Genomic DNA, 24,847 nt, shown 5'->3' on the forward strand with positions numbered 1-24,847 from the left:
GGCGAAATTACCTAGAGACTGGATGGTACAAACCGGCGACAACAAAATGGCGACCCCACTTCAAGATGCGATGTGATTGGCCGGCAGTTGTATAACCCTCGCTGTGATTGGCCGGTAGTGTGATGACGCAATTTTGGCGCGAGATCCGGTCCCCGGCAAGGATCTCAGTTTACATATATAGAGAAGGCTTTACAGGCTGAAATTCACGGCGCGGATCTTCTAAAACTTTTGTGTTTTAATAGTTAGGAGAATTTTAAGATTTGTTTTATAAAAAAAGTTACATAGTAAAACTTTAAGAGAAAATATAACCATGCACTTTTTATGAACTTTGATTTCAGTTTTCAATTTAAAAAAAATATTTTCCAGTGAACCACAGTGAACCAGGCCACTAAAGATTTTCTTTCTTTCACCATAGTAAATGCTGCATCCATGGTCTGGAGAGGGCACTTTTCTATAGACAGGGAAAGGGGCAGGGGCTCAAGCCCCCTCTGATGTCTATGTGTGCACGTGCCTGAGACGAGGTATAATGATACTTGTGTTCTACACTTACAGTAAAGCACTTACAGTAGTACTGTTTACCTGCAAACAACAGGTCCTCCTTTTGGAGGTTAATAAACCACGACTAATTGGCATCAAGTCTTCTCACGTTTCTGCAGTTTATCATTAGGATCTTTTTGAGTGGACCGAAACAAACTGAATACTTTGAAGAATTTGACCCACTTACAGTAAGCCCTACACTAAATATGTTTGCCGATTAGCGTAAATAGCAGATCTACAAGCTCATAAGACGTTGCATCGTGACACATTGTCAGCTTAGTAGGATTTTTCACTAGGATTTAAAAGGTAAATTATTTTGCCTGCACTGGCATGGCCAAAACAGTGACACCAAATTGAAAGTGGCTAGAAGCACACCATACTTCAGTAGTGCTTTGTATTCAGAACTTTTAAAATGACTAATGGCTTGCTGGCATGTGTTTTACTTTCAGTCGTCTCACAAGAGAAGCTGTCCGTTTTCCCCCACCAGCAACAAATCTGTTCAAATTCTCCTCATAATCGAGAGGATTTTTGAAGACAACATTTTAGTCTGAAAAGGCCATACACATCAAAACGGATTAGTCATTATAGCACAGCCATAAAACATTCATAGCATTCATGAAAAATTTAAAAGAGAGCAAAGTGGAATCAAAGGAACAGTCTCAATCAAAGTCATACAGAGACATGCAGTATTTATGCTGCTGGCAATATGTACTTCAACAACAATCTAAATTGCAGGCCTGCCTGACGTCTATGGAGAGAAAAAAAAACTGATTTATGTTTTTGCAATATGTGAACTGTGTAAAGTCAAGTTATTTAAAAGTAGTAAAAAAGTTCCATGAGTCACGTGAGATCTATCATTATCATATATGGTGTTTCAGTATCTATTAATGTGGTTCTCAAAGTGGGGTCCTTGAAGGGGGTCCGGAGGCGTCTCCAGCAAGACGAGGAACAGTTAAACCCTTTTTATACCAAAGATAGCAAATAGCAGATCTATAAGCTCACAATGCCTTGCACCGAGCTTGTAAAGTACATCTGAAATATTTGCTATTTTCAAACATTTTTAAGAAATGCATAATATATGGATGCCACGTTGAAAGTGGTAGGCCTATAAAAAATATCATTCAGGTCATAGGTTTCACTTTCTCCCCACCAACAGTGTAGAATTCTGTACTAAATTAAACAAAAACAATAATGGCCTCTGTGATTTTATTGTGTTTTGTGAGCTTCTGGTTATTAATGCATCGAGGGCAAGGAGCAACGGCTTTCCAAATGAGATTCAAGATTGTGTAGCATAAAATCAACATTTCCGATTACAGTACATTCGATATGTCTATGTGTGTGTGTTATTAACTTTACCTCAGCCTAGCTTGTGCACACTTGTGCAAATGTGTAAGCAAGTGTGCGTCTACGTGACTCTACCTGGCTCTGCAGCGCTTGCTGTTGGTACAGGGACAACCTGGCCTTGGTGTGTTCATCCGTGGTGGGGCTGAGAGATTTGGGGTCCGACATTGACCTCTGGGTGCTCTTAATGGGCCGAGGCATGGAGGGATGGCGCTGGGGCGACTCTGCCGTGTAGGACTTCTGCTGGGGGGTGACATGGGCCTTGTTCAGCCTCTCGCTGGACAGAGAGTTCTCCAGGAGCCGGTGGGGGGATACAGGGGAGACGGGGGAGTAGAGCACCTGGGGAGACTTGGGGGGCCCCGCCTGCTGCTGCCGCATGATGCTAGAGATGGACTCGTTGTGGAGGTGGTTGTGGGGCTGGTAGTTGATGTCCAGGGGATCGGGCCGCCGCCGGTCAAACTTGGCCGCATTCGCCGAGATCTGCTGCTGCTGCCGCTGCTGGTGCAGCACAGGGTCAGCCGAACCGGCTTGCTGGGCTCCGGAGCCGCTGGTGGATGACGAATATGGGCTGACGGTTGTGGGGACGCTGATCTGGGGAGCCACTACCCCTTGTGACTGTGCCTCCTGGTCGGTCTGGCAGGCCAGGCTCTGGCCTTTCTGGGTACGCTCGGGGCCCGAAATGTAGTGGACGATCTCCACCTTGTTGGGGTCCGGGACGGTCACGTGGATGGCCGGAGAGATGCCTCCCCGTCCCACATGTTCAGCCTCCGTCTGGCAGGACATTTCCCTGATGGTCTGGACAGCGATGCTAGAAGACACCATCTTGGAGGCGTCAGTTTTGGTGTCGGTGGTGGCAGTGGTGGTGGTGGCGGTGCTGCTGGCGGTGCCGGGGGCAGCGGAGGACTCTGCGTGACGGGAGAAACGGGAACGCCGGCGGCGGACCGGCTGCTCCCACTCCACCTTGTCCTCGTCGTCGTCTGTCTGAACGGAACAGTCCACGCTGCGGCCCCGCCTCCTGCTGCTACGGTCACGGTGACGCATCATGTACCTGGAGGAGGACAGGACAGGTGGAGGGAGGAGGGAGAAGGAGGAGACGTTAACGGACAAAAGGGGGAGCGAGTGGAGCAGGTGGAGAAAGGAGGGAAGAAAGGACAGAGGAGAAAAAACAGCAAGAAAGAAAAGTATGAGTTAGGACAGTGTGGAAGAAAGCAGCCGGAGGGGAAGTGAAAGGAAAGAAAAACGGCAGTGGTTCTCAACCTTTTTGGAGCTCAGTCCTGGTCCATTAGCACTTCAAACAATCCTCAAGGGCCACTCCAATGTAAACTACAAGGTGGTTCGTGGACTACTGGTTGAGAAGGTGATTTACATATCGTCACTGTCCGGCAGAAACCTTGTATCTCCAATTTCAAATTTGCATGTTTTTTCGTAAATCAAAGCCCTGCCTCTTCACAAAACTAGTGAAAATAGCCGATCTACAAGCACACAATGCCTCGTGGTGCGAGGCGTTGTGTGCTTGTACATCGTCTACTATACAGTGAGACAACTGATTTTTACAATTAAAACATTTTGCAGCAACAAGTTGCAGTTGCAGTTTTTAGTTTTTTTATTCTGCATATGTGTGAAATATTTTCATGAATTATTCATGACACCATGCTTGTCAGCTACTACATCACAAACACATGTGGCTAGGTTTTTAATTACAGAACGCTGTTTTGTTATTGTTTCGCAGAATTAATGATTCAATAATCTAATAAAAGGCTTCCCCAGGTCTATTGAAGTCTTGTGGCCAGTATTTGTCGCGTAAACCACACTTTCACTCAACCACCCAACATAATACATAATAATGTGCATGTGTTTATTATAAACACATGCACAGACAGACACACAATTTGCACATGGATGGACACACACAAGGATGTACACACACGCCCAAAATACAACTCCCCCTTGCGCACGCACACACACACACACACACACACATGCGCGCACAGATCCAGTGAAAAAATGACTACCAAGGTAATCAAAAAAGTCACCCAACGAATTTGTTTCTTGCAAAAGGTTGCCCCACTGATCAATATTAAATCTCGAAAGACACTAGGAGGGTATGGCAAGGTATGGCAGCTGCCATACCTTGGCTACAGGGGAAAGAAATAAAATGTACTTTTTACATTGGTGTCTTGCGCGCGTGCAAGACACCAGTCATGTTGCCATACCTTAGCTTTTGCTGAACTGAAGCCACACACACACACACACACACACACACACACACACACACACACACACACACACACACACACACACACACACACACACACACACACACACACACACACACACACACACACACACATTCATTCATTTTTTCATTCAAACCTTTATTTATACTCGAGAGACATTGAGGTTGCCCTCATTTGCAGTGTCGTCGAGATACATCACAGTACAATCAATAAAACAAACAACAAAACATTTACAGAGCATTTACAACACAAGTTTAGAAACAATTGCAGATACTTGCAGGTAGATCTGCAATCAAGGATTTAAAATGACCATATGTTATAGGAGAACCTATCTTGAATGTAAGCTGTAGCTCATTCCAAGTGGTTGGGGCATTAAAGCAAAAGGCTATCTTCCCTAGTTCAGTTTTTACTTTGGGGACCTTTAGTGTGAGCCAGTCACTGGAGCGTGTCCTATACGTCACAGGATTCCAGTCCAGCATTGACTTAAGATACAATGGTAAGGTCCCATCAATTGCCTTGAAAATAAACAGATACCAATGTTTATTTCGATATTACACACTAACCTCTCTTCCGTGTCCTCCTCATCCGTCTGCACACAGCTGTCCACGGCCATCCTGCGGGAGGGGGAGGAGCCGTAGAAGGACACGCCCTCTCCGTCTGGAAGGCGGGTCATGGAGCTGTGCTTCCTCATGCTGCTCCGTGCCTCGGCGGGCTCCTCCTGGCTCCGCAGGCACGTCTCTGACAGCGAGTTGGGCATCGAGCGGGAGCCCGGCTCTGTGTACCCGGCCTGGGGCTGGCCATGATGGAAGACACACATCACCATACGTTTATTTATTGGCAAGATTGCATAATATACAGCTGGCTGGCAGCTTTGCCGAAGCAGCAGCAGCAGCACAAGCGATGCTTCTTTTCTTTTTTTCTTTTTCTTAAAGGAGCAGTTCACCCCCAAAATGATTTTTTTCCCCTATTGATTACTCACGCCATGAAGACTTGAGTTCAATAATATTTTTGTTTTTTGTCGACAAAAAATGTATTATAATAAATGTACCCCCATTGATTCCATCCGGAATCAATGGGGTAAATCTATTGAACTAAAGTCTCCATGGCGTGAGGAATCAATAGAAAAAAAGGCATTTTGAAGGTGAACTACTTCTTTAAGCCTTTCTGCATCAGAAAAGATTATAGTATGTCCATGGTAAACTTTGGATTTAATATTGTTGGACTGATCCCCTATTCCCATCTTGTGATCAGCGGAGATTTTACCTGGTGCTTTCCCTATCCTCGAATTTAGCTTACCGGGGTCCTATTTTGGGGCCTTCACATTGGTTCTTTCTCAGATGCACGTGTTTAGCCATGTGCTAATGTGGGAGGAGAGGCACAGCTCTCAATTGAGGGCCACAATTTGCAGCTTGCGCTGCCCACCCGCTCGGTATCATCGTATGATAGTGTCGTGCACCAAAAATAGATGATCTACAAGCTCAGAACGTGCCGCATACGACACGTTGTGAAAATGTGGATCTGCTATTTTCAGTGTGATATTTAATAAGCCAGTTTTACTCCGCTTTTTGTGCTTCATTTTGGGGTATATTCTCCAACTAGAAAGATGCAGCTTATTATTTATCAAGCGTATTATTTATTAATTTTAACTTGTGTGCCATCGCAAAATGCACCTTTCTCATTTTTGGCATTATGCATTTAAAGGAGGATTTTGCACAAAAATTATAATAATTAAGAGATAATACTTTAAAGGTGGACCATCATGTGTGGTTGATTATGTATTCTTGGGCGAACTACTTTGCCGTTTGAACTCTTCATTATTTACTGCTCTTTTCCTGAAAATGTCCTGCAAATGCATTTATGGAGAACCAAGCTTATTTTTGCAGAAACTAGCAAAAATAGCTGATCTACATTCTAAATTCTCTGCAAATCCCTTGAAAATCTACTGTCTTGCCAATGGCAGGATGTGTGAAATATTGAAATGGCACATCTGTACTTACATTCACATAATTTGGGGGTTTTAGTTAGGCAGGTGCCAAAAAGATATACACATAAGATACATATAAGTTCCCACATGATGGTAGTCAACACATTTTCTTTTTCTTTACACGTTTACAGAAACAGAAAACACACTAAATATTCAAGTCATTTGTAATACAAGGGTACCAATTCATTCCTTGTTCAACCATCTGTTTTCAGGAGTTCATTTTGTGACTACTAATGCGCTTGTTTGATGAATAATAGTCACCCAAATTAAATTGTTCTCAGGTGGAGTGCATTGCATCCCTCCAATATACAATTAAAATGTTATGAATATAATAAATAATAAGTGTTATATTACTGAAATAATCAAGTTCAGTATCACTGAAATTAGCTTTACTTTTGTGGATAAATAAGGTTAATTTGTCAACTTTTTTACAGTATGAATACTATGCACTGTGGAAGAACCGATCTTTCGATCGTCCGTTGCAACAGTGGTGACTGGTGACTCCTTTTTATATCATGGATAGTTTTTCATCTATCTCCCGTCCTCTCTCTCTCTTCCCCCCTCTGTCTCTTTCGCTCTCTCTCTCTCTCTCTCTCTCTCTCTCTCTCTCTCTCTCTCTCTCTCTCTCTCTCTCTTTCGCTTTGATTTTTTTTTGGTAAAGATCGGGCTGGCCATGGGCTCATTAATATATGTTCTGATTGGGCTCAAGTAGGCCTCAGGCTTCAAATAACTTGGGTCAGTTAGTGTCGGGTATACATTTTCAGACCTCTAACATGCATGGGCCTTCCTCAGCGTGTAACTGAGTAGGCCTACTCATAGCCCACCTAGATATCAATTCATCCACAAAGTAAAAACAAAATCTTTCAAGGCAGTGCAGAATCAACTTTCTGTTTACTGCATTGAAAATGTCTTGTCTCCAACGTCTGTGTTTTTTGTTTTGGCAGAATACCGGTAACAATTTTGCGGTCCAGTCACCTGAGAAGCTGCTGCTGTCTTCTGTCTCTTCTGCTCCTCCAGCTGCTGCTGCAGCTGTTGCTGCAGGGACTGGATCTGGTCGAGCTGGGACTTCTGCTGGGCCAGCTGCTCCCTCTGGAGAACCAGCTGCTTCTCACGCTCCTGCTGTTGATGCTGGAGAACCTGGCGGAGGCACAGGAGGAGGTGCAGATGGAGATACAGATACACGAGGAAGACATAGAGGAGGTGCAGGGGATGCAGTTGGGGGAGGTATAGGAGGAGGAGGTAGAAAGGTAGGGAGTGGAGGAGGTACAGGTTATAAGAGGTGGACGAGGAACAGAAGAGGAGTGCGTCAAGGATGAGGTGGAGGTAGAGGAGGTTGATGAAGGAGTAGAGAATCAAGGGGAAGAAGGAGAGGTCAGGACAAGATAGTTAGCATTTACCGAGTTCTAATCTTAATCTCACCAAATCCAAATCAAACACAAGAATGGCAACCAAAAGCCAAGACACCTGAAACGGAGCACATGAATGGAATGTTATTCTTGTGCTGATGGATTAGTTTTGAAAATGGTTCCAAGTTACATAAACTACTATTGCTTTGTAAAATAAATAGCATGGAAGCATAGCATACTTGAAGGGCAGCATGTGCATTACTGGTGCAGTTGCTCGTCATACTGTAGCAAAATGCATTTTCTCTGTGGGTGTACAGGCTAGACATGGCACGCAAATGGGATTTGGATTTGGGGTTTCTCATACTGTAGGATATGAGATGCATATTAGTCATTCCATTTCTACAGTATTTCATTCACAATAACAAAATCTTTCACACCTGCTTTACAGAGTTTACTTGAAAGTTTTTCAATTGCTTGTTCTATTGAAAAAGAAGAACATCATCACATTAGGCCCTCCTGTTACCTGTTGAAGTCATAAACTAAGAAAACCAAGTTAGTGAAAGCTGTATTTTGCTAAGTGCATATTGTTATTGTCTTATTAAGTATTTGCCATATAATTTCATCTATCATTGACATATTTGTGAAATGAAACATTTACCATTTATTGTATGTGGAATAACTTGAACACTTTTCATCACTCTCCATCAATTATACCATTGATTCTATGCAATAATATGTAATTTCATGCAGGAAAGTATACATATCCCTGGGAAAATCTCACTATCAACAACAAAACATGCCATAAACCAACAGTTTCATCACTAAGGTTGGACGCAGAGAAGTAGACTTCTTTGAAATATCTCATTGACATTGTGTTTTATTATGTTATAATTGTATTACTGTTTTTAATTGTAATTTGATAAAGGTCCATGTGGTAAATTGGGCTTATCAGCTGGGGGTACCCTGCAAAAAGCCAGGTTTTGACAGATTTAATTGATTGACATACCGGTACAGTATGATGCAAGGTTTTCTCCACCTGTAACATCACTTTCATAACTTCTAAAAATGTGGAATTTGTAGAATGGCCACTTCTGCAAAACCCTGTACACATTTGTGCTTTTTAGGGAACTTTAGGGATCCTGTCTTGGAAAAGCATCAATCTTTTTCAAAGAATTCATGAGTCCAGCATCAGTGAAGAATCTGTCATAGCAGCATCAAGACCACCAAGACAACAACAAGCATGCAGATGAGACGATTCACATATAGGCTTGCCTTTGATAGATTTTTCAGAATAATGTGCCAAAAGTATCAGTATCCCTAGTAGGCCTATTCAACCAACCAAAATGCTAAAAATGTACAAGAACACCATTACAAAACCAAACACAAAAAACAACAGCACAGTATACCACAACAAAACAACCAATGAAAACACCAGACACAAACAAACTCCGTAGGCCGTTTGTTCACCTAAGACCTGTAAAAAGACAGCAAAAGAAAAAGCTCCCTATATGAAGGTAGCACTTTCAGCACCCATGACCCAAAGCGACCTGTTCTCATGTTGAAACAATTTAAAAACTGTCTGAAGGACATCACTCATCGATATAAATTCAGAGCTCCACTGTCCAATAGGAGTGAAACCCTGAGTTACTCCCAGGACTAAAGGAGTATCTCAAGCTAGTATCCTGCCATCACACAAACATGGAGAAACTATTTAAACTTGAGAACAGGTTGGCGCTAAAGAGGTCTGCTTTTTTCTTTTTAAAGGTCTTCGGTGGACATAACCTCCATCACCTCAGCTTCCTGTTCTACCTGTTCCTTGATGTTCTGAAGCTCGTGTATCTCCCTCTGTACCAGCAGCTGCTCCTTCTCGCGGTGTATCTTCAGCTCCATTCGCTCCCTCTCCAGCTCCTCCTGCAGGCGTAGCTGCCGTATCTTCTCCAGCTCCACGCGCTCCCTCTCCATCTGTAGGAGCAGCTCTTGCTGCCTGTGCAACCTCTCCTCCTCTGTCTCCCCCTCCTTGTGGATGGCTCCAGGAGGAGGGAATGGAGGTAGACCCCCTGGGATGGGAACTCCACTGCTCTGGGCAGAGGGTAGGCCTATGGGAGGCTGGGCGTAACCCTGGGTTTGTGGATAGGCGTGGGCCACTGGCGGAGTAGGTTGGGGTTGTTGAGCGCCTGCTTGTTGTTGCTGCTGTTGTTGCTGACTGTTCAAGTGGGCCTGGGACAAGTTGATTGGCTGCTGCTGTGATTCTGTTGGTATGGTGACCATTCCTGTTGATGAGGAAGTGGAGGTGACAGTGGCATCTTTGCCCAGGTAGACAGGTGCGTCCTGGACGGCGCCAGTAGTGGCCACTGGCATGGACACCGACACTGGTACACTGTCTGGTGCAGAGGTGGTTGCCGCGACCATGGAGGCATCAGTTGTGGCTGCTGCCTGGAAAAGACTCGGTGATGGGTAACGGAAGGGAGCTTGCCCTGTCAGTGGCATTCTGGGATTCATTGGTAGCCTGGTCAGACTGGATAGAGGCACAGGTGTCATGTTGGCAGAGGGGAATGGCCTGTACACGCCTCTCAGCAGTGGACGAAGGACTGAGGCAGGCTGGGTGGTAATTGGCAGGGTTGAGGCAATGGGGGTGTTGATGGTGGAGTATATCATCCCATCAGCGGACCTCATTGCTGTGGGGTACATGGCTCTGAGACTAGCCTGCCTGGCATTGATGAGGTTGGTCAGGGCTTGGTTGTGAGAAATTCCTTTCCCATCTGCTCCAAACAACACGTTTGATCGCATTCCCAAACCAGCAGCGAGTCTGGAGGAACCAGGCCCAGTTCCTCTCCCCAAACTGCCATATTGCATCAAGTCTGGATTACTTCCATACCGGTCCATGGAATTAAGGGCTGCACACATACGACTGATCTCCCTAGCAGTAGTGGCACTGTATTGAGCCAAGTTGGACTCCCCAAAGCCGGCTATATCACGAGGGGAGTAGCCATAGTCTGAACTAATATTAGAGAGGGAATTAAACCTCCTAATGGGAAGGGCTTGTGCTGTGAGGTCCCCGACCCCTCCATGACGTAAATCAGTATATGAGCCATACTGCATCCCCATGCCCATATACCCTGCCTCATAGGCATACTTCATAGAAGTGAAGTCCATGCCAAGTTCTCCAGTGGCTTGAAATTGTGGATCTAGCTTAGAGTGGTAGGACTGCAGTCCAGCTTCTGCTAAGTTTGTATCAGACATTGAGGGCTGAAGCCTGCCAGGAAAAGGCAGTGTGTAGGCCTTACGTCCATCAATTGGGTACTCATGGTACCTTCCAGTTTGGCCTTCTGGTTCAGACTCATAGGTGAGGGGTGGAGCAGAAGGAGGCCTTATGCCCTCTTTCTCTGTCACACCAACGCAGCTCCCACCAAACGGCAGTCGGTAAACAACATCACAACAGGCTGGCTGGTTGTCTGGTTTAATCTGACCTCCAGTCAGATCCATAGCATCCTGACCTTCTTCTACCGTCACCAGTTGAGTCACAGCTCCAACTTGACCTGGTCCTCCATCCATCTGTACTACCATACTGTGGGGTGCATTAGGCCCAGGTGCAGTCATCATACCAGGAGGTGCAGGATGTCCATTCAGCTCAATAACACCAGTGCCATACAAATCAGGGTTGATGGCTGGAGAGACGGAACTGACCAAAGCAGAGGCACTGCTGGTTTGGCTGACCATCAGATCTTTCTTCAGTAAAGGTGCAATCTGGCCAGTGAGGTTGAACCTAGCCAGGGCAGACGTATGTTGCTGCTGATGCTGCAGCTGATGATGCTGTTGAAGCTGCTGCTCAAGAATCTCTTGTTGCATCTGGAGCTTTTCCTGCTGTCTCTGCAGCTCCCTCTGTTGGATGTTCAGGTCTTCCAGTTTGGCATCAATCTTTGGTATTGTTGGATCAGTGGGTGGTGGTTTGTTCTGGGAGAGGCACACAGCTGAGCCCATACCCTGGCCCAGATCCACACGACTCTGGTGTGGGTCTCCGTACACCATGGGCTGGCTCATGAACATGGAGGCAGCCACAGTGACGCTCACGGTGGTTGGCGTGGTGGTCTCTTGGGTGTTTAAGTTCATAATCAGTGGTTGTACAATTGTTGAGTGTCTGCCTCCTTCCGATCCACCATGGTACATCCTACTTTCTGTGGCCAGGGAAGTGAGATCCATTCCATTGTCAGTCATTATGGCAGGAGATTGTGCTGAGAGCGCTCTGAGGTCCACAACACTACCCCCTTGGATCATATGGCCCTGTTCAACCCTGGACGTGCCTGGAACAGTGGATATACGACAAAGGGAGATATTGTCCATGGACAGGGAACCTCTGCTGTAAGTACTGGTTGTCGTGGCCATGCTGGTTCCAACGTTCACCTTCTCTACTCTCTGTGCTTGGTAGAAGCCGCGTGTAGGAGAGTGCTGGTAAGGTGGCGTGTCAGGTGGGCTGCCGCATGGGGAGTATGCCTCAAATGTTGACTGACGACTGAATCTAGTGGGCGAGGACAGAGGGGAGGTGGCTGTGTTTACTGTCATCGGCCTAGCCCTAGACGGGCTTGGTGGTGGAGAGTATGGGGCGTCCTGGGAAGACTGCTGCCGGTAGATACGTGGGGACCGGTGTGAGGTCTGGGTGGCCTGAGCCAATACTGGAGATGTAGGTCCATCTGGCTGCACCCCCATTCCAGAGCTCAATGTCTGGGTAGAGAACTCAACTGTTGACCTCCTAGATGGCGAGCGGGTGGGACTCTGCGTTGGAGGCGAAGGAGACAGAGGAGGACTGGTGCTCCTGTAGTAGGTGGTATACTTAGGAGAGCGAGGCTCGATAATTCTTTCAGTTGAAGATGTTGAGCTGTCTCGGACTTGGACTCCCCTGGTCTCTCCTACCCTTCTGGTGATCACCTCCCTCTGGCTATATGCCTGTGTGATCTCGGCAATCTTGCTACATACACTAGAGACTGTAGTTGTGGATGTGGAGGGTGTTCCTGTGTGCCTGGTGTACATACCAGACTGAGCGGATGTTATAGTATGGCTTGAAGTAGTCTGGGAAATGGTCACTGCATCTCTGGCATAAACGCCATAGGCTGCAATCGTGGTGGCGGCCACTGCAGGTGTTATGCCATTCTTTCCTGTCTGACTCTTGATTCTCTCTTTGTGTCCATCTTTGGCAGAGAAATGCTGTGTCACACGAACATCAGGGATCCGTCCTCCAGTCTCAGCGAAGGAGACTGGAGCTGAGATCTGAGTTGGGCTGGTTCCTGGAGTCAGCAGAGCATTGCTTTGCTCCAGCAGTTTGGCAAAGGCTGAGCCAGTGTCCAGGAGTTGTTTTTCTGGGTAGGCGGAGCTCTCGATCTCAATCTCTACCTGCTCATCAGTGGCCTGCTGCATCTTGGTGATGTTCTGAGACGTCTGACGGATCTCTTCGTAGATATCTGTCTCCATCTCTGCTGCCTCATTGTCGTATCCAGTTTGATCCTGTTCATATTCGTACTCATCATCGTAGCCCTGTCCGTTGACGTCGTCCTCGTAGTACTGTCCATGCCTGCCATTTTGAGGCTGTTGTTGCTGCTTCTGCTGTTTCTGAAGCAGCTCTGCCTTCCTCATCATCTCCTCATACACCTCCTCTGCACTCTTCAGTGGTTTGGAGGTTGAAGATGGCGCCGTGGTGGTTGTGGCAGTCGATGACTTCTCAACAGGGGAGTAGAGTGACATGAAGGTGGGCAGGTTGTACTCACTGCCTGACTTATAGAGTTTTGACTCATATCCCTCAGCCTCAGAGTCGAGACTCTGAGGGGAGTATTCAGAGGCAGAGGACCGGTGGAGCTCCTCCATCTCTGCTGCCTGTCTCATCTCCTCAGTAGGGGAGGCATCCTCAATCGGTGAGAGGTTGCTGGGTGGCGTCTTGGACCGCTCCCTACGCCTCTGTGCCCTCAGTTCTTCTTTGTCTCTCTTGGTCTTACGGGCGGTGCTCCTAATCCTCTGTTGCTCCACTTCCCTCATCTTCTCCTGCTCCCTCAACAGCTCCTCCTCCTCTCTGAGTTCATCCTCTTCTGAAGAGTCCTCAATGGTGGGGAGGAGTGGCCCGTGGGAGCGATGCCGTGCCTTTCTCTGCTGCTTGGCTTCCTCCAACCTCTGCCTTCTGCTGGGGCTGCTGTCACTGTCCTCCTCCATGGAGGAAATGGAGGTGGGGGACTGGCCTGAGCCATAGGACGAGGAGGTGGGTGGCAAGGTGGAGGAGTAGTCGCCCCTGGAGCGTTCTTCAGGAGACCCCGTCAGACTCTCCATTTCTAGTTCGGGCTCACGGTCAAGGCTGAGGTCGTTTTCATTGCTGAGGTCCATGTCGCGGCTGTAGCTGTTGGTGTTGTTGAGTTCAATGGTTTTGAAGCGCCTCAAGCCTCCCTGAGAAGCCATCGAGTCCTCCTCTCCCTCCTCGACTGAGCCTTTGTACACATCTGTGGAGCTTTTGGTCTCCTCCTCGAAGCTGCTGGAGTGGTGCTGTAGGCGACGCTTCTCTTTCCCTGAGTCAGAGATCATGTGCTTGTGGTGGCTCTTCTTGGGCTTCTGGTAGCCATATCCTTCATCCTCCTCATCCTCTTCCTCCATGTCTTCCTCCTCCATCTCTTCCTCCTCCTCATTATCCTCGTCAGCACTCATCTCCATGAGCTGTCTTCTCATGAACTCCTCGTCTGTCATCTCTGTGGGATCTGCATCTTTGTCCTTCTTCTTCTCCTTCTTGTCCTCCTTCCCTTCTTTGTGCTTCCCCTCCCAATCACCTGCTCCGCCCTCCTCTTCCTCCAGGATGTCTGCGAGCTCCTCGTCTGAGTCGTAGGCCTCCGGCGTGATTGACAGGGACCGTGGCCTCTGCTTCCCTCGTTCATCCAGATCCCTGTGCCGCCTTGTCCTGCGGTCCACCTTCTCCTCGGATAGGCTCTTCTCCAGCAGAGGCCTCATGGAGCTCTCCAGCTTGGTGATTTCAGAGGGGCTCGGCGGGGAACCCCGTCCACTGATTCCCCTCTCGCTCAGCTTCATTTCTTCCTCCTGGATGAGGCCGGTGATCTCGCTGTGGGAGCTGGAGATACCGTCCGAGGAGTAGCCTGTGTCACTGAGGCTCTGGGGGCTGCGAGAGAGGTCGTGGCAGCTGTTGTTCTTGGTGTCCTGCAGGGAACAGAAAAGAGAAAGGGGAGGAGAGGGGCAGAGAGAGAGAGGGAGAGAGTGAGAGTCTGTTAGAATCTCCGGGGGACACAGGGTTAACTTATGATGAATATAGTTGCTGTCGAGCAGAAACCTCTTATCTCCATATTGCAACTTTTTGAGTTTTTTCCACAAATGAATGCCCTACTCGATCTTTCTACAGTGTCAAGGGGAACACACACTGACTGTGGACAGGCCCGCAGCCTGTCTGCAGCCGGTGTGTGTTCCCCTCCCCTTCACACTAAAGTATCAATAGTAGAAGATCTACAAGCTCAAAAATGAAGCTCGAAACGGAGCGTAAAGTGATGTGTTTCAAGCTTGTCAATCTGCAACTTTTATTATTTTTGAATTTGAATCCTGAAAAGTAACAATTTTGGAGGTTTCCACACAACAGAGATGATATGTTGTCTGGTGGTGAGGATGTGTTCAGATCTGGTAAGTAGCATACAATTTAGGCCCGAAGTCTACATTCTGAAATCTTTGATTAGATGTAAAATACTAAATATGCTGATATGCTTTATTTAATGTCTCTTTTTCAGCTACTTTATAACTCAATGTTAATAGTCAAGGTTTCAGCTTTCAATTACATTTTGAGCAAGGATTATTTCAGTGAGTGTGTTAGCGTCTTTATAGAAAGGCAGCATTAAATACTTGGAGAGGTACAGTAGAAACAGATTTCTTTCTATCAGACTGGATCTGCACCTACAAACCCAGACATTCAAAGCTACTAACTGATAAACTGAAATAGGTAAGACTAACATGGGCCTAAATAGGTACCTTTACCTCACAGATCCCAATGAAGTTGCTTGTGTAATGGTGAGTTTAAAGGAGTAGTTCACCCCCAAAATGACTTTTTTTCTATTGATTACTCATGCCATGGAGACTAGAGTTCAATAATATTTTTAGTTTTTTGTCGCATTCCTAAGACAAAAATGTGATAACAATAAATTTACCCCCATTCGTTCCGGATGGTGACCCGTTTCGAAACGGGTCACCATCCGGAATCAATGGGGGTAAATTTACTCGAATCAAATTTTTGTCTTAGGAATGTGACAAAAACCAAAAAATATTATTGAAATCTACTCTCCATGGCATGAGTAAGCAATAGAAAAAAAGTCATTTTGGGGGTGAACTACTCCTTTAAAACGATTTTATTTACACAGATCAAAACTGGCAAAACAAACAAACATAGAGAGCAGAAAAGGAGAAATTAAATACACATAAAGAACATACAGCTGGATAAGGTAGTGGTTATTAGGAATATATCAAGTCATTCTATTACACATAAAAGATCCTATTACTGAATAAAATAGTATGGTATGAAATGTCAATTTCTCCTAACAACTCGTGTTGTCCTTTAAATAAAATTGTAAATTGAACAATTCCACTCAATTCCAATGCAATGACAACACCATGTGAAATGAGTGTCTTAATTATTATCATGCAGTAGTTAGTCAAAGAATAAAATAAAAAGTTGTAAGATATTAAACAAAACAGGCAACTAAAAGTAGTGAAATGAATGACTGGTAATATTGATATTAAAAACAACATAATTGTAAATAAATAACAAATAACTAGTACATTTTTACATATTGCAGTTTATCTTTATGTTGTTTTGGTTATAGGTGTACTATTTGCCGAGCCATTGATAAAAGATTGTCATCATGTTATGCTACAAGTTGCTGACTTTACACCACTACAGTAACGATAATGAAAATCATGCATTTGCATTGCAATTGTGTTGGTTACATGGTTCCAATTACAGTAAAACTGTATTGTCAACAAACTCTGAAATCAATGGCTCTGCCCTAATCCAAGCATAACATGCCAAATCATAATTTCAAAGGGACTGACCTGGTAAAATGAAGGTATGGATGAACAAAGATAAAAATAGGTTTTAAAGAAATGATCAAATCATCATACAATAAAGAGAAACATCAGAGCGATATTCACTCGCGTTGACAGTAGGCCTCTTGAATAGTTTACACAATAAAATCCTCAGTGTTAATGTATTCATTTGTACATTTGTACACGCTCAGTGGTAAATTAACACTGAGGGTGTTTTATTGTGAATCACTGAGTAGAAACAAACAGAGGGACAAATGACCTGGATTTGTGTGACCACGGCGCAAGCTTTAGTGTGGTCAGATGGGGTGCTTAACCCACACTTTTAGTGTGAGTTTTGCAAAAGTGTGTGTGGCCCTGATGACGCATTTTAATAACTGCTCACACTATAATATTTAATTCCAAATTGATTGCACCGCATTACACAGGTGGGAAATGGAAGTTGTTCCTCTGTTTGTTTCATTATCGACTTTAACATAACTGAGGGAAAGGTCTGTTAGACAAACAAAGACAAAATAGAATGAAAATGAAAAAAGATTTCAACTTTCATTGAATATAATTATCATGTCGGGTGTTAGTACTTCATGCAATGTGCCCTTTGAATGCGTCACAACTATAGAGATAATATTTGTTTAAAATAGATAAATAAAAGAAAGATGTTCATAATAAAACTGCCACTAGGTGCTGCCCCCTGCACTTGGCCAATGTCAGAGCCTCCGGCTTGGCCGGGTGCTGCTCCAACTAAAACAACTGGTGCTGTTCACGGGTTTGAAGCCAGCAAGGGATGGTGATCTCTGTCGCTGCACTAGCGACTCCAACACGGTAGTCTGGGGGCCGGGAGCTGGGAGGGATAGCGTGTTCCTCTGCATGCGTTACCCCAGTGTTTATCAAACTTTCAAATTTCAAGACAATGTACAAATGGTTCCATTTGTACACTGTTTTATTGGATGACAAATAAAGATTTAGTATATAGAATACCGGTGGTAAACATTTGAACAATAATCACTTGCTTCGTGTTTGAGCACTGTGTGAGCACTGTGCCCTCCCAATTCCTTTTCAGCTCTACAGATAATAAAAATATAACAATTCACATTATCTGGCAATGAGTCCTTCAATTGACAATGTTCTCTACACAAAACTGACTAGAAAGGGGTGCTCCACGGAGCACATACAGTATCTCCACGAGGTTAGGCGGCCTACCCAGGGCTGTGTAAAGGCTAATTCTTCACACCGCCTGCGCAGCAACGCAGTATTGGCGTGCATACAGTGCCAGCTCAACTGGAGGTTAGAACACCAATTGAGAACACACACACACAAAACGACTGCACAGTGACGTCGGAAAATAGAACAGTGGCATATCTGCCTCATAATACAGCCGGTGTGGGTTGGGTACAGTTGGGGGAGGCGTCTGTTTTCATGCACGCCGTTCACAGCCAGTAGTGTAATGACCTTAAGTTGTGCGTTTCTGCTGTTAGGACCTGAAGAAGCTGCGGGGGGAAATGGCTGTTCTTGGCGGTGTGCTCTATAGAGGCCCCTCAGCATGATGTGATTACAAGTTGGGGTTGATTGGATGTTGTGTTCAATATGGCATTTTTGAAAGAAATAGACCCTCCCACTCATTTTGGAAACCAATTACAGGTAGACAGTTGGGAAAAAACACAAGAAACAGTGACATTTCATGTCATAGGCCTATTTGTGGTGCACTCTAAGTGAAATTGCATTTGAAGGTTATAGGCCAAAACGTAAAGCAGGCCGATTTGAAAAACCTAGAGGCACTGTATTTCTTCAGATGAACAAAGATACATTATTTTATCCTTATTTTATTTTATTTTAATCGAAGAACATCTAAGCCTTCTGTCTAAAGGAATAGAAAGTTGAACCAAGAATCAAGTCTCAAGACCATGTGGATCTCTATGCCACTGGTTCTCTTTGTCTAAAACGGTTCTATTGTGAAAATAGCAGATCTGCTCATTGTGAGCATGTAGATCGGCTATTTTCACAGTTTCTGCCTCTAATTTATGACAATATGTCCAATGTAATTTTATTTGATTTTACAGGTATTAAAAGTCCTTAAAATTGTCAATTTAGAAATGTGCAGATAACCATACACTTATACGGTGTGTTGGTTTGTTTACTGTTGAGTGAGAAAGCAATGTTGCACATTAGGTTAATCATCTGGGGACCCTTCTGGGGGTCACAACAACCCACAGGTTGAGAACCACTGCTCTACAGTATGCAGCTTTAACTGAGTACAGAGGTCTGCTGTGTGGCGTTTCAATAGCTCTCAGTCAGCAGTACTTGGAGCTGTATATTCATAACGTGCCAAGTTCTGCCAAAACCTCTATTGTTGTTTCGAGAAACCATCTATCACGGTGTAAGAAAAGGCCACATTATCTCTCTCTTTCTTGCTTTTTATTCATACCCCCTGCATACACACACGCACGCACGCACGCACGCACACACACACGCACACACGCACACACAATCTCACTTCCACTCCTCTGACTCTGTTCCCAGGTTAATGTACGGTGTGTACCGTATGCTGTCGTGGTGCCACCTGCAGTCTCAGCACTCTGCAAAGACAGAATCAATGACACGCTTTCCAAAGAGGAACGGACGTCACACAGTCTGAAACAGAAGAATGGTTGGTTCAACTCGCTTCTATAAATATACCCTCCAGGCTCCTGTGAGTGTTTGAAGTGGAGTCAAAAGAAATCTCTCAGTGACTTGTCATGTCTTTTGTTTTTTCGTTTGCACGGGTGAGAGCGGTCCACTGCTCTTCTCATTTTTCTTCTTCACAGTGAAGCAGATAAAAGCACAGGTGAGGCACAGGTGAGAAGGTTTTTGGTGGGATTTGACGATACAGTATACAGTATACAGTATATACTGTACGTCTTGAGTGTTAAACAGTGCATTATTGCTAGGCACACAACCCTTTTCTGACACAAAATATATATTTTTTATTCTGATAAAGGTAGTTAAAAAGGACCTTGCTTTACTGTACTACTTTAGTACTTTACGGACAGGTGCGTAGGAGCAGGCAGTCAATGCATGAGACAGGAAAAAGGAAATTCTGCACACTTTCTTCACTTACAAAACTTTCAACGGAAATACAATGTTCCGGTCACACTGACCTTCATCAGGTATCTGAATACCTGATAAAGGTCAGTGTGGCCAAAAGAGAACTAACTGTGCAGGATTTATATTGGGCTGTCTCAAGGTAAACGCAATGTGATGAGATGAGATTTTACAGGAACACAAAAAGCATTTCTGGTGGTTGAACTGCTAAGCCAAAATTTGACTCATGACCCATATCTAATTTCAATCAACTCCCTTTACTGTCTCTTCACTCTTCTTCACTCACTGTAGTGACTGATAAACCACAACTAGATCATCCTGAGAAAGAACTGCCCAGGTGATTCCAGGTCTGGTTGTGTGACTGCATGAATGCAAAGCTGAGCAAGGATGGAAATGCAAAATGCAACATGCACACTAATCAAGCTTTATTCTAGTGTATTAGCCAGCCTGCATATTCTTATATAAGCATCTTGTAAAATGCACAGCAACACTAAATAAAAAGTAGACGTCAAATTGAACTAAAGCCTAAACGTACGTATGTATAGTATTAGCATTTCTATTGGCAACTTACAATGAGGGGCGGGGTTGGGCAACTTCCCATCGTCGAAAATAAACTAAGAGCAAAATGGCTGCAGTGTGCATATGGTCAATCCATGGGGGGCCATGGGAAAGCAGGCTAATACTCTGGAATATGCCTTTGTAAAGCAAAGTGTTATTACAGAGAAAACAACCAACTCACGTCATAATGTCTGGACTTCTTAATCTCTTTGACGGGGGTTATCTGTTCCCCTGTCTTCTGTAAGAGTTTGGATTCTTTGGCAGTTGGTTTCTCTTGTTCAGCTCTGGGTTTGTCCTCGGTGGTCTTGGAGAGTTTCTGGGTCTCAGCATGGGCGGGGGAGGCCGGCACCGTTGCGGTCTTGGTGTCCGTGGGTTGTTTGGCTGCTGTTGTGGTCGGAGGTGTTGGTCCCGTCTGGGGTTTGGTCTGAGGCCCCTGCTGAGTGGAGGCTTTGGAGAGAGGGCTCTGCTGATTGGCCGGTGCCGAGTGACGGGGTGAGCCCATTGGCTGGTGCTTGGGGGAAGGGTGAGGGACAGGAAGTGGAGGGTCGTCGGCCAGGCCTCCAGACATCAGCCTCTGGGTCTGACAGTTCAGACAGAGCCATTCCTTCTTCTGAAACAGACAAATGAGACAAGAGACAATGATCAAGGATGTGTCATTACCAGTGTCAACGAGAAGTCATGCGATGCAACTTAATAAATGCACGCACGCACGCACACAGACACACACACACACACACACACACACACACACACACACACACACACACACACACACACACACACACACACACACACACACACACACACACACACACACACACACACACACACACACACACACACACACACACACACACACACACACTGGCAATGAGTCTTTCAGACAGTTGCTGTTGGGCAGGATGACATATGGTGCATGTGTAAAAGGCCAACTTCATAATGACAGATACATACACCCTGTCCCAAACAAATTAACTTCTTCTCTTTGACAGGATGAGTAGCACGCACGCACACACACACACGATTGCAATATCGTTCCCCTGCCTGGCAGAGATAATAAAGATGGCGGCACATTCATATTGTCAGCCGGTAGCTGTCCTACCACACATAGCGCCAGGTTAGACTATTTCTCAATGGAAGAGACCACCTCACCACTGCACATCGTCGTTGTCGGGTGGAAACCTTGTATGTCCAAAACCTTCCTTTTTTATTTTATTTTAAAAACAAAAAATAGTGAAAATAGCTGATCTACAAGCTTGTAAATGGGCTATTTTCACTACTCTTGTGCGACACTATTGTATGCTGATGTACTTATGTACAAAAAACGTACTTATGTTATACTTTATCTGCCTTAAGCATACACACAAATGCATGCTCATTCAATAGCAGTGACACCCAGACAAACACTTGGAGCCTTATTTTGTGTCTGTTGAACTGGTGTGACCTGTGCTGTGGACAGGTGAACTAACAATATCTCCAGGCATAGTGGTGAGTTCGTTCTCGCCTGTGTGTTTGTTATTTGGGGGACTTTCTGTGTGCTGCTGATGTGGGAGGAGAGGAACAGTAGGCGAGACTTTGTTTGTAAATCAGCAGAAAACTGAATAATTGGCGGTGATAGATTGAATATTCATATATATTTTACTCCATATTTTATGAAGACACTGTATATAGATTAGATATGTCATTAGACTTCACTATTACAGAAGGAGATGGCATGTCTACGTACAATGCTGCAAAGTTGGGGAAGAATTGGAACTCAAATTCTTCACTTGAGGCACTCCACAAGGGATAATGGGGTCACAATTTCTATGAAAAAACCTATGAAATGTCAGTGTAGAATTATTAGAATCAGTGTTGTCACTGGGCATCTACTGGGCAGTGTCTAATCTACTCCAGGCGGCCTGTTTGAGGTGCCGTAGATTGGTTTTTGATGACTCTGCTCTTCCCACACAAGGACATCAGTTTGCTCTTGGGAATTTAGGGGTTTGAGGCTGTCCTCCCAATGCTGTGTAAATGACGAATATGCCCTTGTGCTGAGCATATTGCACTGCTCTTAAACACTTGAACCCAAGCATCCCTACTCTTGGGGGGACATTCGGCAAGAATAGCAGACTTACAGTACTGTGAACTTGTACTGTAGATCGGCCGTAATCTTGACTGAAGTTCAATAACGCAAACGTTGTCAACAACCAATAGGTGCTCTCTCAAGAATAGTAGTGTATATGCGTAATATACATAGCTGCAGCTTCATCTCTGCAGAGTGTTTGTGTGTAGACTTTGAAAAATCACCCGATCAATGTGCCTTTTATATGGTAATGTTCTCACTGTAATAGGTAAGGCAGGCTGTGGGGGTCGGGGAGGGTGTTACATGCAGTGTTCATTTTGTGTTACATGCAGTGTTCATTTTGTCGACTTCCCTTTTTCTCTAACTAAAAACTAAGCTATGATGACTAAAACTATGACTATATATGTTGACAACTTGTTCAACAATTAAAAACTAGACATGGATATTAAATGCTAGGGAGGACTAGCGCAATGGTTCTCAAAGTGGATTACAGGGAGTCTGTGGGTTCCTTTATGGGGGTCTAAATTGACCCATGCAAGACTGTAACTCTAACAGCATACAAATGGAACCAAATGGACCATAACAGGTCCATTTGGTTCCATTTGTATACTGTCAGAGTTAAAGGACAACTTTAGTTTTTTACAACAAGGGTTCATATTTTAGATTGTAATTAGAGAAAAGAAAAGATGAGTGTTAAAATGTTTTCATTTACTGCTTTCTATCGTTTTAGCCATTTTTGTATTTTCATTTCAGTGGTTGGGGCATGCGTACAAGTGGCTAAATATGTCTTTTTAGACACAATAGCTGACAATTTCTTTGTTACTATTTACACCAGCCCCCATAAGTCACGAAAGATTGTGGTACATCGGTACAGCGGTACATTGGGAATGGGCTTATTGTGTCTAAAAATACATATTTAGCCACAAATCAAAATCTTTAAAATCACTAAAATGATAGTAAATGAAAACATTTTAACACTCTTCTTTTCTTTTCTCTAATGACTATCTAAAATATGATCCCCACAAAAGTGTCCTTTAAGGGAAGACCTTGAAATGTAAACGTTTGAGAAACACTGGACTAGCGGACAAGAGATCCAGTAGAACTAACAACAAGCTATTTCATGCTTGGCTGGCTGTGTCACGCTCCGTCGCTGATGCGTTGTACTGTAGATCGGCTATAAGTACAAACCAGGCATTACAACGCCATCAAGGCATGCCAACATAATGTTTACAATCAACTACGTATAGATTTAAGACTTTATGATATTTCCTCAACTAGTAACAGTGACCGTCAGGTGAGCTTCTAAATACGGCACAAATGTATTTTATGATATTTCGTCAACTAAAACCAGACTAAAACCAAAACATTTCCGGTGACTGTAAACGTGACTAAGACTAGATTTTTTATTCAAAAGACTATGACCAAAGCTAGATGACAATTTGCTGTCAAAAATATATCACTGGCTACAAGAACACAGAAAAAGAGTACACCGACAACCAATTGCACACATGCCAAACAGAGAGAGAGAGAGAGAGAGAGGGAGAGAGGAAAGAACTAATAAAAAGCAAAAAGAGAGAAAGGTAATGGTGTAAACAGACATACCGGTACAGACAGACAGGGCAGGGCCAAGAGGGATGGAGAGAGGGCGTGATGGAAAGAAAGCCAGTGCAAATCAACTGTGGGCTCATATACATCAATATAACAGAGCGGCTTTTTCAATTATTATTACTAGAAGCTCGGCCGCCCGAGCGTCTAGTCGGCGACCTGGCCAACTCGGGAACAATGTAAATAGGGAATGAATGCCCCGCCCTTTAATGCAAACCCCATTATACCTGTTGTCATAGGATCCGTTTTGACCATCTGTTTGCGTGTGTCCATTTATGCCCATATATGGAGAGATATGTCTGTCTACGTCCATTTTCTGACATATATGGAGATCTCTGTAGGACCTGGTTTGACCATCTGTTTGCCTGTGCCCATTTATGCCCATATATGGAGTTTGCGACCTGGCCAACTCGGGAACGATGTAAATAGGGAATGAATGCCCCACCCTTTAATGCAAACCCCATTATATGGAGATCTCTGTATCTGTCTGTGTCCCTTTTATGCCCATATACTCTATCTGTGTCCATATTTTATGCCCATATGCCCATATATGGAGATCTCTGTATCTGCCCATATGCCCATATATGGAGATCTCAGTCTGTGTCCCTTTTATGCCCATATATCTGCGTCCATTTTATGCCCATATGCCCATATATGGAGATCTCTGTATCTGCCCATATGCCCATTCTCTGTATCAGTCTGTGTCCCTTTTATGCCCATATACGGAGATATCTGTCATGGAGATCTCAGTCTGTGTCCCTTTTATGCCCATATATCTGTCTGTGTCCCTTTTATGCCCATATACGGAGATATATCTGTCTGTGTCCCTTTTATGCCCATATACGGAGATATCTGTCGGGTCGAGGCAAGGCCCCTGTATTGCCCATATATGGAGATCTCTGTATCTGCCCATATGCCCATATATGGAGATCTCAGTCTGTCGGGTCGAGGCTAGGCCCCTGTATCTGCCTGCAGTGATGTCACAATGACTCAGTGCTTGCGCCCGGCACTGCAGTGATGTCACAATGAGTCAGCAAATATC

The 24,847-nt window shown here is 44.7% G+C and overlaps 1 protein-coding gene across 1 annotated transcript in view; it reads right to left on the bottom strand.

The window, feature by feature from the left end:
- bsna (bassoon presynaptic cytomatrix protein a) overlaps positions 1–24,847 on the bottom strand; it is a gene marked incomplete at both ends in the record, with an annotated part of 202,253 nt that overhangs the window by 16,541 nt on the left and 160,865 nt on the right. Inside the window, 6 exons of the mRNA XM_080732459.1 lie at positions 1,957–2,926; positions 4,679–4,908; positions 7,075–7,236; positions 7,883–7,924; positions 9,255–14,618; positions 20,317–20,745. Of these exons, the coding sequence (XP_080588585.1) occupies positions 1,957–2,926; positions 4,679–4,908; positions 7,075–7,236; positions 7,883–7,924; positions 9,255–14,618; positions 20,317–20,745 (7,197 nt within the window). The remainder of the gene's footprint in view (positions 1–1,956; positions 2,927–4,678; positions 4,909–7,074; positions 7,237–7,882; positions 7,925–9,254; positions 14,619–20,316; positions 20,746–24,847) is intronic.

Source organism: Nannobrachium achirus (genome assembly GCF_963921795.1).
Source record: "Nannobrachium achirus genome assembly, chromosome: 9".
NCBI lineage: Eukaryota > Metazoa > Chordata > Actinopteri > Myctophiformes > Myctophidae > Nannobrachium > Nannobrachium achirus.